The sequence below is a fragment of the Vicugna pacos genome, chromosome 3 (genome assembly GCF_048564905.1).
Source record: "Vicugna pacos chromosome 3, VicPac4, whole genome shotgun sequence".
NCBI lineage: Eukaryota > Metazoa > Chordata > Mammalia > Artiodactyla > Camelidae > Vicugna > Vicugna pacos.
In genome coordinates, this window is record NC_132989.1 from 8,751,399 (window position 1) to 8,769,959 (window position 18,561).

The window sequence follows — 18,561 nt, forward strand, 5'->3', positions numbered from 1 at the left end:
AATTTAGGGCCAATTTCCCTGTTTTGCATTGATGGTAGTGATGTTCAGCTTCCTTTTAAGTGTTAGCTAAAAAGGGAGTAAATGTACAGAAAAATATCAAATAAATAAAAATGCAGTGGTCGGCTTGGTTTAAGGCAAAAAACATGGAGATGCTCTACCAGTGACCCAAGTTTTGGGAACAATGGGCCATGTAATAGTAAGGAAGATGTCGACTCTGCATTGGGTTTCTGATAGTGAGGACGGCTGCACAGCCATCCTGGTGACCAGTGCCACACGCATGCAAGGCTGCGGCCTGATGTCCCAGGAGCGTGCTTTTGCACGTGACACTAATTGGCCCACACAGGAGTGAAGCCACGACCCTCCCCTCATTAGCCACATGCTCAGACCAGCTGAGCTAGCTCGCTCTGGGTCACTGGGGTCCCATGTAGGAAATTACCATTCCAGTGCCCTGTGGTCCTCTTGTAACCCCAACTAATGAATGTCCCACGGAGCCTAATGTCATTCCTGGGGGAGCACACGGGTCTCCCAGCAGTAAAGAACTTGACAATAGGCTGAAGTTTTAACCCAGAGAGAACCAACGGAGGAGGCACAGAGAACTCAGGAAGCCTGGGAACAACCTTTCAAATGTGTGTGTGCAAGAAAAAAAGGATGGCGACAACGTTCTGCTGTGTCCATCTGTTTGCCAGCCCCGGTCTCAGGAGGTGAGATGCAAGCACAGGGAAGTGAGGAAAGATGCTGAGCATCACAGAGCAAGGTTGGCATAGCATAAATGACATTAAGTGCCTGCCGTCTGGGCCGGTGCTCTCTGTCGCCAACCCTATGAGGTAGTTGGTATTATTCTATTTTAGAGACCAGAAAACTGAGGTTCAGAAGTAGCCAGTAAAAGCATCTAAGACAGTGGGCCCCTCCTAGGATTGCCAGATTCTGGAAATTAATACATCACCATGTTGAAAGGAAATTTTACAAGACAGACAGCCCGTCAAACCTTCCCGCTTGGGCCCCCTTGTAGATCTCAGGAGAAAGACTGCAGGCCTTCAGGGAATCTTTATTTTCCTGCTGCTTTGGCACAGCCATAGTTTAAAGCCTTGAGAAGAGGTTTTTTGTTTTGTCTTGAATAAGATGAATTTACAGTCAAGGCCTAGGGAAAGCATTCTTCTCAGGTGTTGGAGAACACTGCAAAGATAAGGATGGCAGACGTTCTAAATGCATTCTGAAGACCTGGAAAAGACCACTAGTCACTCCACCTGCTTTTTAGCAAGACTACTGGACTGATACCCCTTCCAGGGCCAAACTAACCGCTGGGTGAAACACCAAGTGGGCCTCACCTGGCAGCCACCCTCCCCAGAGCCACAGCTGGCCCACCGCCCTGGGGGTGCCCACCACCCTGGTCCTTTCTGAAAGCCAGAAAGCCCCGTGTGTGTGTTCACTTCCAGCCAAAGAACAGTCAAATGAGAAGGGACTAGAGACACTTGACACAAACCAAAAGCCTGAATTTAACTCAGCTCTCTGGTTTCTGATTAGTCAAGGGATGACTCAGCTTGCCCTCAAAGCTTCCTTCTCAATGCCTGAGAAATTTAGTATTTTTAAGGTGCAACTTGGTTAACCAACGTACGTGTCAGAGACAGAATCCCAAATTTGCCATTTATTAGCAGAGATGTTGGCCCATTATTTAACCTCTGTTTCAGTTCTCTCATGTACACACTGGGGATAAAATCTTCCCCTCACCGTGGCTGTGTCTGAACAAAGTAATGTGTGTAACACACTTGGCATGGCTGTAATGCTTGAGAGCGACAGGATTTCTTACTGCATGCTCTGCCCTCTACCGCTTCACACAGCGCAATTGAGCAAAACGTGGTGCAAGCTGTCATGGTCCAAAAAGGCATGAAATAAAGCTCTTTATTATAATCTTACTTTCAGTTACTCACTTGAAGACCAGCGCCTAATTATTTCACATGCTGTATCCCGCTTCACCATAGGCGGCTGGGAAATCATTGCTTGACACAGAGAGGGGAAGGGCTCTGGAAAGGCTTGACCTGAAGCGTAGCCAGGAGACTTACTAGCACTGCCCACCCACTCCTACCCCCGGTGCCCAGCCTCAAACAACACAGTCTTCTGTGTCTATTAGAAATTTTCCTCAGATTCAAGAGCGTATTTGCTTGCAGTCTTGGAGTGGAGGCTTAATTCTGATCGTGGAATCGTAAGAGAACTGCAGCCTGTCACAGATGGGCTCTCCGCCCTCGAGACTGGGGGAAATTGAATTGTTTCCAAAAGTGAGGCAGCGGCTGAGAAATAAGGGCACCAAGACAATTCTCCTGGAGTAATCCCCTGCCAGCAGGTGGGAAGAGGCCGAGGGGCACTGGCAGTGTCCTGAGGAGAAATGAAGAACCCCACATATGAGAACAGCAAGCCGGCTCCCTAAAACGGTGGACACGGGGCAGTCTGTCTTCCTCACCCTTCCCCCAGCACAGTCACCGGCTGATTGCCCTCAGTCAGGCTTCCTAAGCTTCACATTAGGTAAATTCAATATTGGTAAGAAACGTTTATATTGCCACTTGAGTAGATAATAGTTTGTTTTCCCTTGATTATCTCAGTCCAGACCGGTGAGCATTTTATAATAAATTGCAGCAGCGACTGGAGATCTGGAGACTCGGGTCCTTCCGGGACTCCAGTTAGGCAGTTCTCTTTAAGACACTGCCACCTAGTGGTCACTGAGCAGACTGAAGTACGCTTCATTCACATCCAAGGAGAGAACCGGGTTGGGCAAAGTACATTTTTTTTTCCTTTGCCACTCCTACCCAGGAAGTGTAGGGAGAGTGACAGAAGATACATCTCATTGCACTGGCCTCCACTCGCTGCCAATATTTAAACATCACTGTACATTTTAAATGTCAAGCTAGCTGACTCTTCTGCTTTTTTTGATTAATGAGGATTTTTCATTTAATCACAAGTCTTTGTGATACAGGACAACCAGGGCCAGAACTGGAACACGTGGGTCTTGCCTCCCTTTCCTCCACTGCGGTGGTTAGAAATTTCCTGTGTGTTGGCTAAGCCCAACTTAATGCATTCTTTGAAAGTGGGGAATTGGGTCTTGACAGTTAACTCGAGGTTTCCCTCTCTGAGGATCAATGTCATTGTTACTTGTCCACCTTACCCAGGTGACTCCGTGCTGGAAGCACACAGAGGAAATTATGTGATCAATGTCGCAAATCTTTGGGCGGTTCAACTTCCTGTTACGTGCACAGAGGGAAGCTGGTGGCAAATCCAGGTACTCCTGGAAGCATGTGAGGATCAATTAGTCAGTTGTGGCGAAATCCTCCAGGGGAGCAGAGTCAGTCTCAGCGGTGAGCAGAGTGGATCACTGCCAGTGAGCTATTAGGCAGAATAAAGCCACAGGGCAGTTACCATTGCTGGGCGCTTAGAAGAGATAATTCACAATGTGGCCCGAATTCCTTTTCTAAGAGTGAACTTCAAATAAACTTAGAAGAACAAAGCAGTCTCAAGGATAGTGATCTAGATGTGTGTGCTTTGGTAAAGGAAAGACTCGAGATTACAACGATGAGACTGCAGGAAGCTTGAGACAGTTTAACTCTCTAGGTCAGCATCTTCACTTGGTAACAGACTCCCCTGCCTCCTCCCCCCACCCCCACATGCCACCCCCAATCAGCAGAGACAAAGCAGTCAGTACATTAATACAATCACATTTATTACAGTTTCCAGACTCCCATAAGACACATACCTAAAGAAGAACGCTGCAAACTGATGTTACTAGTAGCAACCCTCCCTAAACAGGAAGGGTTTAGGTGAATTTAACAATTAGGAGTAATTTCAAGACAAGATTAAAAGTCATGTTTTTTCTTTTAGCAGCTGGTATACGAAGAGTGAAATTATAAATACATAGAGTCATTCAGGTTTAGCCTTGTCTAAAAAACATTAATAAGTCACGGCACAGAGGTGTGTCCCCAGGGTTGCCAAACACAAAGCTAATGTCTTTAGATGTCAGTGTGAAATAAGCAAATCACTTTTTAAGACATCACTTACTGTCTGCTTTACTGTCAGGACAACAGAGAAAGAACTGGACAGCTGCCCTGCAACTTAGCTCACCCATAAGTCAGCCAGCTACTCGTTGTTTAATAATACCCCTTGATTTTTTTTAAACATTTTCCCCCACAGCTCTAAAAACATAACATGAGACGTAACATAAGACATTTGCTCCAAAGGACTAAACATCAAAAGCAATTGCAATGCACTGGGAATAGCTTTTATAGCTTTCCTGAGGGACGGTTCCTATCTTTTCAGAGAATGTCTTTAAAGAAGCACTAACTCTGGTAGCTTATCAAACTACTTTTTATCCTAAATAAATAAAAGGCCAACTGAAGGTCTCAGGTGTACTTATTTTCCCTCCTAGCTCTCCAAGTCATCCAAAGCCACTTCTTGACAGAGAGCCTTCATTTTTATTAGAAGAGTGCAAGAGAACTTACAAACATCTGAAAAACACTCAAAACACTGAGAGCAGAGGAGGCCCAACCCTTCCTCAGAGCCCCGGAAACTGTGACAGGAACCCCAAAGGCTTATCTTAAAAATCCATCAATTCAATTTGCCAGAAAGTAATGACAGATTGCCCAACTTTGCAACACAGGCCCAGATAAGATTTTCTTGCTTTACAATCACTAAGAAAAGCCTTCTGGGAGTAACTGCCCAGGAAAACACAAGCTGATGAACAGAAGTTACTGAAAAAGGGGACAGCTGCATTCTTTATCTGGCACAAGAAAAGAAAAATTCAAACGGTTGCAAAACCATTATATTCATACCAAGATACTCTTAGATGAATCCTGATCTCCCCACAGCAACCATTTCATTCATAAAAAATACACAAAGGATTGGAAAGCTTTGGGGCAGCACCAGTGACAGCAAGCTGTCTTTGAATAATTTTAATTTTTTCCTACAGGCAAAATTATGAGGAAATTTCAAGAAGTAACTTACAGAACAGATTCCATCTCATGATTTTGCCCACGCCAGCTGCCATGTCAGCAGTACAAACAGAAATACGAAAATCCACTCTGCATCAAGCTAGGTTTCTATTTTTTCTCCAGGGGCAGGAGCAGTACGCCTAGGTTTCTGTAAGGCTTCCGAGATTAAGGGCAGCTCAGCTCACGGCCTGACAATCTCTAAAGGTTTTCCTGGGCTGTTTCCCCATTTGATCCACCAAGGCCTCGAGCGAGGACTACTACGCACCTAGACTTTAACGCTAACGGTTTCTGAGCTTGCTGACTTGACACGCACCATGCACAGAGAGCAAGGAACCAACTGGTCCAAGGCCACCTGTCTTAGACGCTGCTACCCTGCCTAACCATCTCACAAGTGGCCCACCTCTGTCATAAATGGTCTCCGAAAGGAAGCAGCAATGCCTCTCAATACTGGCGTAAACTCAAGTGCAGGCTCTCCTGCAGAACAGCAGAACCATCGCTGTGCACAAAGAATGGCCCAGGAAATCGCGCTGGCGGTGAGGCCACACCTTCCCTTTGTCGATCCCACATTGCCACCTAACAAAGCCAGACACCCCAGAGAAGACCTCAACACGCGCACAGGGCTGCCCTGTGAACTGCCCTGACAACGCGCTCCCACCGCCAGAGGTGGCTGTGAAGGACCGAGGGTGAATGTTCACAAATAAGTGCTACACCTACTCAGTGTGCCAAACCCAAATCCCTGGAGAGTACGAGGCTCCGGTTTTGCTGTATTTCGGCAGCGTGGGGGCCCCTCGGTGGGTCGGTGGCGGGCCTCCAGGGACCTACTGTTCTGCTGTTACTTCCCTCTTTTCTGCCTTCTCCTGAGGAAGACTTCCATTATTTCCAGAGCAACTTATTAACATGTCCTAGATGATCACATTTTTGAGCAGCACACACACTACTAGGACTTACTTTTCTTTCCTTTTGGAAAATTTCTCCAATAATCAAGAAAAGGCAGTAATTAAAAAAAAAAAAACTTCCCTGGGGAAAAAAAATTGAACATCATGCTTCGTACAAAACAGCACATTTACTACACAGTACTCATTCCAGAATCACCGTCCAAACCAAAGAAATAAGTAGGGGCACATGGGCACATATGCTAGATCACACAGACTTTTAAAACAATTTTCAGAGCCGGAATTGTTAAGTTGGGCAGAAAAGCAGTAAATCGATCCTTACGTAGATATGTGAAAATTATATGCAAACGAGAAAACCAGCATGTGTTTAAAATAAATCAGATTAGATTTACTCAGGCACTACTAGGATAAGTGGAAATTGATTATATTCCTTTTGAATCCAAATTTCTACTTTATTGGGAAAAATATAGTAACCAGTACAGCTTCTAGCTGACGGACAAGAGGGCAGACAGTTGGGACAGCCAAACAGGGAAGGCTGGTAAAGAGGTAGAGGCAAGGGTGATTAAACAAACAGCTACTAATTGGGAAACTGAGGTTCTAGATATGCCATTCAGAAGAGACCTAGACTGGCAGATTCCAAAGGCGACTGTTCGCTTGCGTCTGTAACCTAGAACCTCTCTAAATGTTCAGTGCCTCTAATCTGGTTCTGAAGAATGTATCTTAAATGCATTCTGAAATAAAAACAAAAAAACAGCTCCCACGGAGCCCCCTTTAGGGATGTGTCATCTTCAGATGCGCATCCTTCCTTGGCACTGCCACGTGAACCTCTCCCAGAGTGCGGGGCGGGGGGGGGGGCGCAAGGGTGGTTCCCTCTCACAGTGACCAGAAAGGGGCGGGGCCTGGGATGCGGGAACAGCAAAGAAACGTTACTTTCCTTTTACTGAAGACGTTCTTCTGAGAACTTCCACTGTTCCTCAGGGGAAAGGATGGGAGTACGGAAGAGTTCCTGAAGCATCACTGCCTTCTGATGACCCCGACAGAGGTTACTTTCTTATATCATACAGCACCTGCCTTGCTCATGAGACACAGCACTTTTGCCATGCTATGAAACAGAGTAAAAATCACTCATGGCACTTAAACATGTTTAGAGACATTAACATGCCTTCCCCCAAACTCCTTTTCCCAGTGCCCCTGTGAGGTAGGTGTCTGATGGGGAAAAACAGAGGCAGAGGGGCTAGTCTGCTCTCCTTTCACTGTGTGGTGAGCCGGGGCCCGGCCGGCAGAAGGACCAGGAGTCCCGGCTCCCTGAACTTTATTCAGCCACTTCTCAGAAGCCTTACCTAAGTGACACAACAAATACAGCAGAGGAAGTTTTCTTTTCAAACGTTTTAACTGGTTAGCTATTTCTTATTCTCACTTTGAATGTAAGTTATCTAAAATAAAACCAAATATAAACTAACAAAAGGTCAATACTGCCTAACAGTCTGTGTCAAAATGTAGCCTATTTTACACTGATGACTGAATAAACATATGATTCAAGTAGAAGTCGTAGCAGGTGGTCTGGTGTTCCGATTACTCAAGCCAGGCTGAGTAAAGTGTCCCTTGCAGACACCACTGTTGTACTTGGTGAGAAACTCTTTGGCCTGACATAACGGAATAAAATTACACCCCTGTTTCATGGAAAACTATCCTGAAAGATACTCCAGGCAGGGCCAGCCCTGCCTGGAAAGGGGACTCTCAGCCACACGATGTGTGTATTACTGAGTTCCTACAGAAGTCTTTGAAGCCAGACATGAAGGTCACGGTGTCCTGCCCTAAAGCTCACAGGACAGGTCACACTATGTACAGAGGGGGCAATACACAGGGTACATGCACTAGCACCATGCCACAGGAGTCAAAGAGGACAAGAGCAGCTTAGAGTCCCATCTGGTACACCATCTGCAGAAGCTCCCTCTGGCCAGGGGAAGACCAGTGGGTCCTGTATTCCTTCCCGTAATGAGGAGAGGGATAAAGACAGAGCATTCATTGCTGGCTGCTGTGTGCATACCACCTATCCCAATTCTGCTCTTACAGAAACTGGTAGCCTTCTTAGATCTTATAGATACTAAAAGATAGCAAATTACATTTCTTGGTCAAGAGAGAATGGTAGAATGGCGCAAAGCAAAATTCAAAGGTCAGTTACAAGATGTGCTGCAGGGCTCAGGGCAGTTTATACTGCTATTTATTCCTAGAAACAAATTCATGAGTGCTCAGGGCACTAGCTTTTAGAAATGAGATCATTTTTGAGGTGACACCATGCTGTAGTGTCTGTGGAGTGAATTCAATGCATACCATGTCCCCTAATTCAAGATCTTACTATATTTGGTTTGAGTGTCTGAGGCCATGACACCAAATCAGACACAAGCACCTCTGCACAGCTTTGGCCTTGGCATTAATGCAAACACCCACCCACCCTTCCAAGGCCTACCTCCCCTTCATGGAGCTCGTCTCCCAGAGGGCCCCAGCCTGGCTCTACGCTCTGCACATGCAGGACCAGAGGGAATCATTCCAACTCAGAGTTTCATTGGGATACTAGGATACAGCATAGCAGCGGTTCATGCACCTTATGTCTAAAAACCAAAGCTCAGGTGAAGCCCAGCTGGTTACTGTGCAAGATGAACCAGCAGGACATTCTCTCCTCGAATGAAAATTTGATTTATGTGTCGAGTGAATACCTGCTGGTAATCCACTTTGGGCTTTCGCTTTTTCTTACGGGGCTGGCCCCGGGAGAGGGTGGTGGCCCTGGAAAAGGTACCTCCCGCACTCGACCCTTCTGTCCGTGTAGTCCTCCCTGACAGCTCTGACCTGGACTCCTCCCTTGCAGATGCCTGCAGGGAAGAAGGGACGGAGCGGGAACGCCTGCGTGAACCCCGGTCAGTGTCTCCTCTTCCCCACACCGAAGCCACCTTCCAAGTAGACGTCTGGGAGTATCTGGACAGAGTGGAGTCTTCAACTGCAGACTTAGAATCAGCGTCCTTCTTGGAGGAATCCTGCAGTTTCAGTCGATCAAACAGCTACAAGGAAAGCAATGATAAATATCAGACTTCTCTTTCAACATCCCTCTTTCAGCACATAGAAAAGACCAGGTCCCTTAATCACGCTCTGTGGGCTCTCTGCTCTGCAATTTTTCAAAAGCTAGTCATGAGTCTTCTATTCCTAGCCATGACTCAGGTAAATCATAAGTATGTCAAGAGAAAAGATACTCACTTTTTTATGATATAAAACTGAAAGACTTATAAGCCTCAGAAGAGGTAACTTATTGCTCAGACAATATGCAGGTAAGAAGCACGGACGCATTTCAGGTTCACTGGGGGCATGAGAAAAGGGACTAATGAAGACGCTGGTCCAGGCATAGCTGGTTGACAGCAACAGGACTTTCCCACTAGGGAACCCCATGGCCCTGGCTCAGGGACCTTAATTCCTAAGCGTGAAGGCATGCTGGGTACTCAGGAAGTCGGGGGAACGGCTTACCCTGGTAAGGGTCAGTGAGGAGTCCCGTTCATATGCTTTGCCTAGAACAGGCTTTCGGTAGGTCTCATCCACATCAGTAAGTGCCTAGAGGAAAACAGCCCAAAGGGGAAAAATCAGGCCGAGTTAAAAATATTATTTTTACAGCTTTCAGGAAAAGGTTTAAAAGGCAGAATAACATCTAATTGTAGCAGAACTAAACTTAACAGGTGACTCAGCTCTTGGGCAGAAAAAAATGGTAATACCTGGCACCCTGAGTGGGAATTCGAAGCTGCTTTAACCACATAAGATGGGTTTCTCTTACAGTGAGGGGCCTTCACAAATGCAAGGTAGAGGTTCTTAAATTTCTGGGAGCATGAACATCTAGGAAGCATATAAAATTCAGATCCAAGGTTACTCTCCTACACATTCTGATTCAATTGGTCTGGGGTGAATCCTAGGAACTGTCTGTTATAACCAGAAACCCCATGGTTCTGATGCAGGACAGCCTCAGACCACACTTTAAGAAACACTAGTCTATTTCTTCTTTTTCCTTTTCAGTTTCTATGTCTTATGACAGCAATTAATACTCATTGATGAAGGTTACACACAGAGTTGCTGGTGAATTCTTGCTGTTGAGAGACTAACAAATGAGATCATGTATGAGAAATTACTTTGAGAAGTATGAATCACCCTACAAATACAAGCTCATAGTATTAACACTACCACCACTGTCATCAAATAGATTCTCTTAAGCCTTTCCCTTCAAAGGTAAAATTATAATAATAAAGTATTTTTCTCCTACATTTTAGAGATGAGAAAACTGAGGCTCAGAGAAGTGTGCCTAGAGTCACACAGCCACCACGTTGTAAAGCTAGGATTCAAATCCAGGATTTCTAACTCCATAATGGTTGAAAACATGGTCTCAGAGGCCAGAAAGAACCTGGGATAAAGTCATGGTCGTCCCACTTACTAAAAGTGTGCTCTGGGACCAGTCTTCCAAAATCGCTAGCCTCAATTTCTTCACTTGTGAAATGGAAGAGTGACAGACCTACGCTCACCCACTGAGATAATATATATGAAGCCTTCAGCACACAGCACACAGCACAGGCTCAGTGAGCATTAGCAACTACTGTTGCTATCATCAAGGGGAATGCACAGACGGGGACAGAGCACAAGGAAAAGAAAAATTAGCAATGGAAGATCGTATGGAAAGAAACACTAGACAGCCCTGGTGGCTCCCATTTTAACTGTCTCATATTACAGTTGTGTTACGATATACCCCTTCTCTCCTACAAATGTCTAGTAAACAGACAGTAAGCCTCTAGGACACCGGGGCACGTGGTACACTCCTTCATAAGGGAACACTATGCCAAGTGTCCTGCTTATTAATATGCCTGCTTCACCTCTATCCTCATCTGTCTTTCCAAAATCTGTAGAGTGAAAGTTCCTTTCTGAAATTACTGTACTTAGCACGGTGCCCAGCCGAAGTAGGAAGTCAATAAATATTTAATTCAAATGAAGGATAGTTGGTAGGAAATCAATACCAAATTACTAAACGACAAAATAAGTTTAAAATCCCTTAAGGCTAGATTTCTCAACTCTGATACTAGTTACATTTTGGACCAGATAATTCTTTGCTGTCAGGGGGCTGTCTTGTGTATTGTAGGATATGCAGCAACAGCCCTGGCCTCTACCCACTAGATGCCAGCAGTACCCCATCCCATAGTCGTGACAATCAAAAAAATGTCCCTAGACGTTCCCAAACATGCCTGGGAAGGAGGAATGGGCAAAACCACCCCAGTTAAAAGCCCGTGACTTTAGGAAAGGCAATAAAAAACACTTTTCTGTTGTTGCCCATGAGAGTGCAAAGATTCTAGTTCTTCTGGGAAGTTATTCTGGAGGTTTTCCTCCAGATAGATACATAAAAGATTTAATCCCTAGGAGGTTCTGCAGCCCCTTGAGGAAGGCTTAATTACCATATTCCAGAACTTGTCAAACGCAACGAGGAAGCCTGTACAGACGCCCCGAAGTCCCTTGAAAGTGCGGATGTGAACATTCACCTTCACCCCCTCCCGGATACAACGATGGAGTTCACCCAGAGGGCTGCCTTCATGCACTGGAACAAGAAGGAGGGTCAGCACAGCATGAACATCTGCTCTCATGCCCAGAATTAACAACCAAGACCACCCAGCCATCTCCAGCAACGCAAGGCGACACGTCGCAGTGGCAACCTCACCGTGGGAGCAAGAAGGCCCAATGGGCAATGTGGTTAGTACAGGCCATGCACTCTGAAATGAGACAAGATTCCCCAAAACATGGGGAACTCAGCTGTACGGCCATCACCCAGATATTTCACGAACTCTATGTTCTAGATTCTATAACGTCACTGATTCTAAGAGGCACCATTGTTTAAAAATTTGGGGGGGCAAAAAGGAAATACTATGTTAAATGCACACATCAGCAGTTAGGTTCTTCTCAGTTTTATGCTTTGTTGAGACAATTTTTCTCAGATAAATCCCATGAACAGCAAGCAAGCTTGAGCTTTCCAAAGAACTAAAAACCGTGGTCATATGTTTAAAGGAAACGCACCGTGGGCCTCATCTGCCCTTCAACACATGCAGTCATCTAAGAGAGGATGGCCCTTTGGTGCCCCAGTCTGAGCTACTCCATGCATGAGCTCTCTGGGGCCACCAGTGTTTCAGTGTCCATCATCTCTGCACTCGGAGGAGCAGGCCTGACTGTATTCCAAGCCTTGCTGGTGTAAAGGCACCTGCTGAGCATCTTGCTCTTAGGAGATTGATGATAAGCATCACATAAAAAGAACAGTATGACGGTTCATGGGACAAAGGCTGGGATTATAAACTGCAGCTTTTTCTATGATGGATACTTGTTTTCAAAGCTTGGGAGCAAGGATGAATTTTATTTTTATTATTTCATGTTAACTTAACCTTCACAATATGCTAGCTATACTACAGAAGACCTCCCTAAAGAAAACCACATACAGACACACACTCACACATACACAGTCGCAGTCTTACCCCCCAAGTTTGCAAGGCAAAATCCTTCGGAGATTATTGCCACTGACAGTAAACAAACAAAAGTTTTCTGTTTTGTTTCTATTAACATAACAGAGAACAACTTCTGGGAAGTTATTCTGGAGGTTTTCCTGAATAAGGGCCTTTAGATACATAAAAGATTTAATTTTCAATCTGCGTAACTAAGGTTGGTTACTCTTAACCTCCTTATGCCTCACTCATGAGTTGGTTTATAAATGATGGCAGTGATAAATTAATAAAAGAAAATATTCTTGGATTAAGTTAGCAGATGAGAAGTAGGAGCCTGTCAGACTGAAGATTCAGCAAGAAGACACAGCTGGAGGCAGAGTGACAGAAACAGTGGCCTTGGAAAAGGACATGAGAATCTAGTCTGACCTCCATCATCTCTCTCTCCTCCAGCCATATTTTAAAATTCTTTGAACCTCTGATATAGAAAGTTGTGTGTATGTACATATATCCAGACACGTGCTGTAGACAGTGTTCAATCAAGCACTGTAAACAATTTTTAGGTCATTATAACTAGTTGTGTGACCTTGGTGAGCAACTTTTTTTCTGCAAGTCCAAGTTTCCTCATTCATAAAATGAGGTTAGACTAGTTAACTTCTAGATTCACGTAAGGACTAAGTCTCTTTAATTCGATTTCTTAGAAACTAATCACAATGCCTAGATTACCCCCTCTCCGCATATACATGCACTGCTCCCCCACTCCGCCACCATACACATATATATTTCCACAGAGAAGAAAGACTACTTTGTTCCTAACTTGGAAGAAACAGGGGCACTACTTCTCCCTACGCAGCCCCAAATCAGAGAGAAAGGACAAGAATCTTAACAACAGTCTCTTAGTCTAATTAAACAAACAGCAAACTCAGGTTTTCAACCCTCACGTCTGTACCTTTGACTTTTCATTTTCAAAGATTTGATACGGTGTTATTCCAGGGAGTATCTCTCTCCTTATATGATCAAAACTACAACACTGGTACCACCTACCAGAGCAAAACGCCAAGAGGAAAATGAGCCCCACACTCTGAATCAGGAGGCACATTCTGAAGCTCTTCCCAGCAGGCTCCGTGACAAACCCCAAATGGATATGAGCCAGGCTTCCGAAGCTTAGTATCACAAAAATATACATTTTTTACCCTCATTTTGCATATGTGTGTGTGTATATATATATATATATGCCTTATCTTTGAAGAAATTATTCTTCCAAATTCCATCTCCACTGTCATTACTCTTGGGCCACACCTTTCCAAATCCAGGCCATTTTAAACCCCTCTTGTTGCCCCCTGTTCGTAGCCATCACAAAGTTCAGACAGTAGGTTCTCAATAATCAAGACCTGCCTTTTCTTTTCTCTTCCCACAACCAACAGTACAGTTCAGAGCCTCATCAGATGATGGGTTCACTTCAAGGGTCTCCTAGCTCCCTAGCCCTCCCACATCAATGTCATCATCATCACTGTCACCAACATTATCACCAGTTACCAAGCCCTCAGTATGTGGCCAGATGCTGTGTAAGTTAACTTTATATGCATCATTTTACTTAATCCTCACAACTCGAACACACAGGTACTACTATTTCACCCCATTTAATAGATGAGGAAAATGAGGCTCAGAAAGGTTTAAATATTTCGCTCCAGGTTACTTAGTTACCTAGTAAACTGCTGAGCCAACAGTCAATTCCGGCAGGTTATACTGCATTGTGACCTGGGGCTTTTAATTATGACAGTCTAAAACTAATAATAACCACAGCCACCACCCACAGCAATCACGGTTGCATTTAATACTCTTGATGAGAATTGCCCTACATGCTAGGGGACATCGTAATTGTAAGCCTTTAAATGTTAACTAATTTAAATGTCACAGCTACAGCTAGGTTCTCTTATTGCCCTCACTTCACCTATGAGGAAACTGAGGCCCCAGGGAGTTGAGGTAACTTGCCTAAAGCAAAACAGCTGGGAAGTGGAGGAGCCAGTCTTCAAACCTAGGCAATCAACCCCGAGTCTGTGATCTACTCTGCCTCCCCAAATACACGTTACCCCTAGAAACTCGGCTATTAGAAACATTTGCCGTACAAAGGCTCCTGCTTACAAATATACACCATGGTTCCACTCTATCATAACAAAGTCAAGGAGAAACTCTTTGGTCCTCAAAGCATTCTGGCAACAAATCCCTCTCTGGACCCAGATTCAATCCTCATTGCTCTGGACATAAACCACATATGTAGCAACCTCCACCCACCAAAAAGCAGCAAGGAAACATCAGTACTCTTCCTCTCCTGAGACTAGCATAATGGTTAAGCACACTGGACAATCCAGGACTCACTGCAGGCTAACTAATTATGTGATGCGGGGCAAGTAACTGAGCTCAGTGAGCCTCAGTTTCCTTGTTTATCAAGTAGTATCCGAGGGTACAATGAGATATAATGCATTTAAAGAGCTTAACACTGTGTATAGCACATATTGGCTCAATAACAGTAGCTATAATTAACAATAAAATTACCGTGAACTGACTACAAAGGGACATGAGGAAACTCTGCGATCATGGATGTGTTCTGTGCCTTGCTTGTGGTGGGTGATTTTGCAACTCTACACTTGTCAAAACTCACTTTAAAAGAATGAATCTGGTTATACGTAAATTATACCTCAATAGCCTGATTTTTATATAATTACTGTTGTCGTCAACCTTAACTTCAAGATTTAAAGCTGACCTCTTATATGAACTCTTTCTTGAATAAATCTAATCCTCACCCATGCTTCTGTACTGTTTTTGCTTTCTGAAGGTCACCAACTCTTTGTGGTACCTACTCGTCTCTACCATGTACACCCAACTGCTTCCAGGAGTGTGATTAAAATTTTCAGTGCCTAGGGCACATTCTGCAACTTAGGTTCCTGGCATATATTTCACTGTGGCCTTCACACTTCGTCATACTAGCAATAGAGCCAAGTGTTCCACAGGTAAAGCCAAAATCATCCACCACATAGAAATATTTTTCTCTTAAAAATCTTGGAAGCAAAGCAGTAATTGTCAAAATGAAAATAAGATGTTACAATCTGAGACCTAGAGTGCATTTCAAAGATCTGATAGTGGTAAAAAAAAATATGGGCAAAATAAGGTCGCCCCAAATGCTCTTAATTTAGGAACATGCATAATTTATCTTTGTGCCACTGCTGAGCAAGCAACCTGGGGTAGCTTAGGGATGCTCCGGCACAGTAAGTCACCCTAACAGCATTCAGCTTTTCAGGATGTTTCTCTTAACAAACACATTTCTAGGAATGAAAGAAAATACTCCTTTGCTTAGCACAACTCTCCATTCCAAAGGAGTGATTTAATAATGCCACAGTTCAGCCATCAGGATACAGATGCTTTGAATGGCTAAGTAGGTCATTGTGTTCACGGGGCAGATGTCAGAGCTGCTTGCCAGATGACAAAAGATATAACCCTGGGCTGTTTTTATTCCATTTACACAAGACCTAACTCGCACATTAGCAGCCTCTGCTGTTTACATCTTTACTCTAAGGATCTATTAGGAGGCTGCAAGAAATTCCCTTGTGCCATTTACACCTTCAGAACTGAAATTAACCTGTGCATATGGTAATACGAGCCTGACAGACAAGTCCTGCACCTAGCCTGGCAGAGTGGCTATAAAACAGTGTCTGTTTCGGCGGCATTTTGTGCCTGCTGCACTCCAGCACTTGTGACTTGCTAATGTAAATATATGTATATCAAGATCCTGCAGCCCTCCTCCTGCTTACAGCACCAAGAACGAGCTGTCACTTAAAGTGCAGGGGTTAAAGAGATTATGTTCCCTGTGCTATCTGAATAGATCTTACACACCATCCCATCATCCCCAAACCTCACTGATCACTCTCCCTCTCCTAAAACCTCCCCCTCCCCTACCGTGTGTGGTCCCAAGACCTCTTTATCGCCTGCCTCTGCAAACCCGCTCTGTGATGTCTGGTTTCCAGGCCCAACACCTCTCCAGACCCTCCAACACTCCGGCAGATCCTTTCTATAGGCTATTCATCACCTCTGTAGCCACTTCAGTGGACCCCAACACCTCTACGAACCTGCACATGTTATCCACGCAGACTCTCGCCAAGGCTATTTATTCCCTGTACAGCCTTACCATTTCCCTCCACGGTTCGTTCAGACCCTTCATTACTCAGACGACCCTCCCCACGCCCCCATCACGCACATTACTCCAGCAGAACCTCCCCACCGTCGCCGACGATCTGTTCAACCCTCACCAGACCCCCCCCCCCCCCGCCACACGCAGACCCGCGCCAAGCCGCTATCCCCCGGCGCGCGCCCGCCCCCTACACCCCCGCCTTGGCCACCACCTTCCGGACCGCCGCCCGGGACAGCCGCCCCCCGACCCACGCCCGCCCGCCCGCGGGACTCACAGGGCATTCTCGTGAGCACGTTGCGCGGCTTCTTCCTGCTCCGACCCGGACCCCGCCGCCGCGCCCCGGCGGCCCCGTCCCCGTCCTCCTTGACCACCATGAGGCGGCGGAGGCGCTGGATGCGCTCGGGGTCCGGGGCGGGGGCGTCCTGGCGGCGGCGGGTCCTGCCCGAGGGCCCGGCGGCGGCGGCGGCGGCTGGAGCCCCCGAGCCCGCGGCCGCGCCCCGCGCCCGCCCGCGCCCGCCGCCCCGGACTCCGGTCCTGAGGAAGCTCTCGTACTGGGCCAGGTTGTTGAAACAGGGCGCATTGGGGTAGGGGATGGGAGGCAGGCGGGGCGCGTACAGGGCCAGCAGCGGGTCGAAGCTGTCAGAGCTGACGTCCAGCCGCGGGCTGGGCGGCCGCGCGGGGCTCCCGGCGCGAGCCGACCTCGCCCCCCGCTCCCGCTCCTCCATGTTTGAAAGGCCCGCAAGCCGAGGCCGATGGGAAGGAGCGGGGCCGCCAGAGGGCGGCACTGCGCAGCCGCGGCCTGGGGTCGCACTGCGCCGGCGCGGCCGCCTGAGGGCAGCATGCGCCCGCGCTCTGTGCCGCCGGGGGTGTGGCGCACCGCCTCAGCGGCCCGGGCCGGGGCACCTGCCTTAACGCGATGTTTCCCCATCTATGTCATTATTATTTGGGGTGCTCGTTAATAGTCCTGATTCCCCGACTGTCATTCTAACAAGCTCCCCAGGCGTTTCTCTGCTCTCTGGAACGGCAGTCTGCTCGAGCTGGCGGGAAGCTGTGGGAAGAACTCTGGCAAATACTATTCCAATTTGCATGAAAGCAAGATAATCATGCTTAGTTAGCCCCTCTGGGTCTTTACATTCTCATCTGAAATATGGTAGAATTGCCCGAAGAATGAAAATATAACTGCATGTAAAGAGCATAATAAACGCTCTATGAATGTTAGCTTATACTTAAGTGTACAATGAAACTGAAGGACGGGGTGGATCATAGTCCTCAATTTCCTACACCGTATGCAAAAAGAAACCTACACCTACACCAGAAAGACGCTAGTATTAAGGAAAATCCACCATCACTGGTTTTCTAAGCATTGCCGTACACCTGGAGGAAACCAGGATCCTGCAGTTGGAGGACAGGTTGATGGAGGATTTACAAAACCTGGTTGTACTTCAGGGCCTCTGTTCAGCAAAACATTTTTTGTGTTTTGATATTGAAATGATAGTCTGTACCAAAGGCCCAGACATTATCCCCTCACCCAGCAGAGCCAAGATGTTTCCACTTACCTGCAGGCCACACAAATCACCTTCCTAACCGCCAGCACTCCCCCAAATTGCTATCAACTGGTATTAATTCTATACAAGTTGCTTTTGTGTATAAAGTTTAAGATTTGGAAAGGAAACCTGAAAGAATTCTATTCTCTACCTTAGACAGCAGGATGAAAATTAATATGCAACTGTGAAGTATACTTCAGGATGAATACATGCTGCAAAATAAAGATAAAAACCATCCAATAATGCTTCTAATAGCACTACATAATAGGTTTAATTATGGCATAAATATTAAACCTAGGCTTATTCCTTTGCTCAAAACCCCCTGCCCCAACACAAACCTCAAGCCTGCTAACTGCTGGGGATTCAAGGAATACGTGCATGCCCCTCCACCGTACAGCAAAATCGAGTGATAGCCCCTGTAATATCACACAGCACCCACAGAAAGCACAAACCTTCCTTGGGTGGTTGTCTTGAAAATGTGCA

General features: G+C 46.0%; 1 protein-coding gene across 4 annotated transcripts in view; it reads right to left on the minus strand.

Moving 5' to 3' along the window:
• LSM11 (LSM11, U7 small nuclear RNA associated) overlaps positions 1-17,306 on the minus strand; it is a 30,606-nt gene extending 13,300 nt beyond the window's left edge. For 2 of the 4 annotated variants that reach the window (XM_072953828.1, XM_072953835.1), the window contains exons 1-4: positions 16,809-17,274; positions 11,326-11,465; positions 9,371-9,454; positions 8,705-8,913 (exon numbers count right to left, since the gene is read on the minus strand). In XM_072953828.1, coding sequence (XP_072809929.1) covers positions 8,705-8,913; positions 9,371-9,454; positions 11,326-11,465; positions 16,809-17,259 — 884 coding nt within the window. In that variant the 5' untranslated portion in view covers positions 17,260-17,274. Of the gene's footprint in view, positions 1-1,029; positions 1,174-8,051; positions 8,914-9,370; positions 9,455-11,325; positions 11,466-16,808 lie in introns of those variants that run through there. The other 2 variants (XM_072953821.1, XM_072953817.1) reach the window with 2 other exon arrangements.
• Between the last annotated feature and the right edge of the window lie 1,255 nt (positions 17,307-18,561).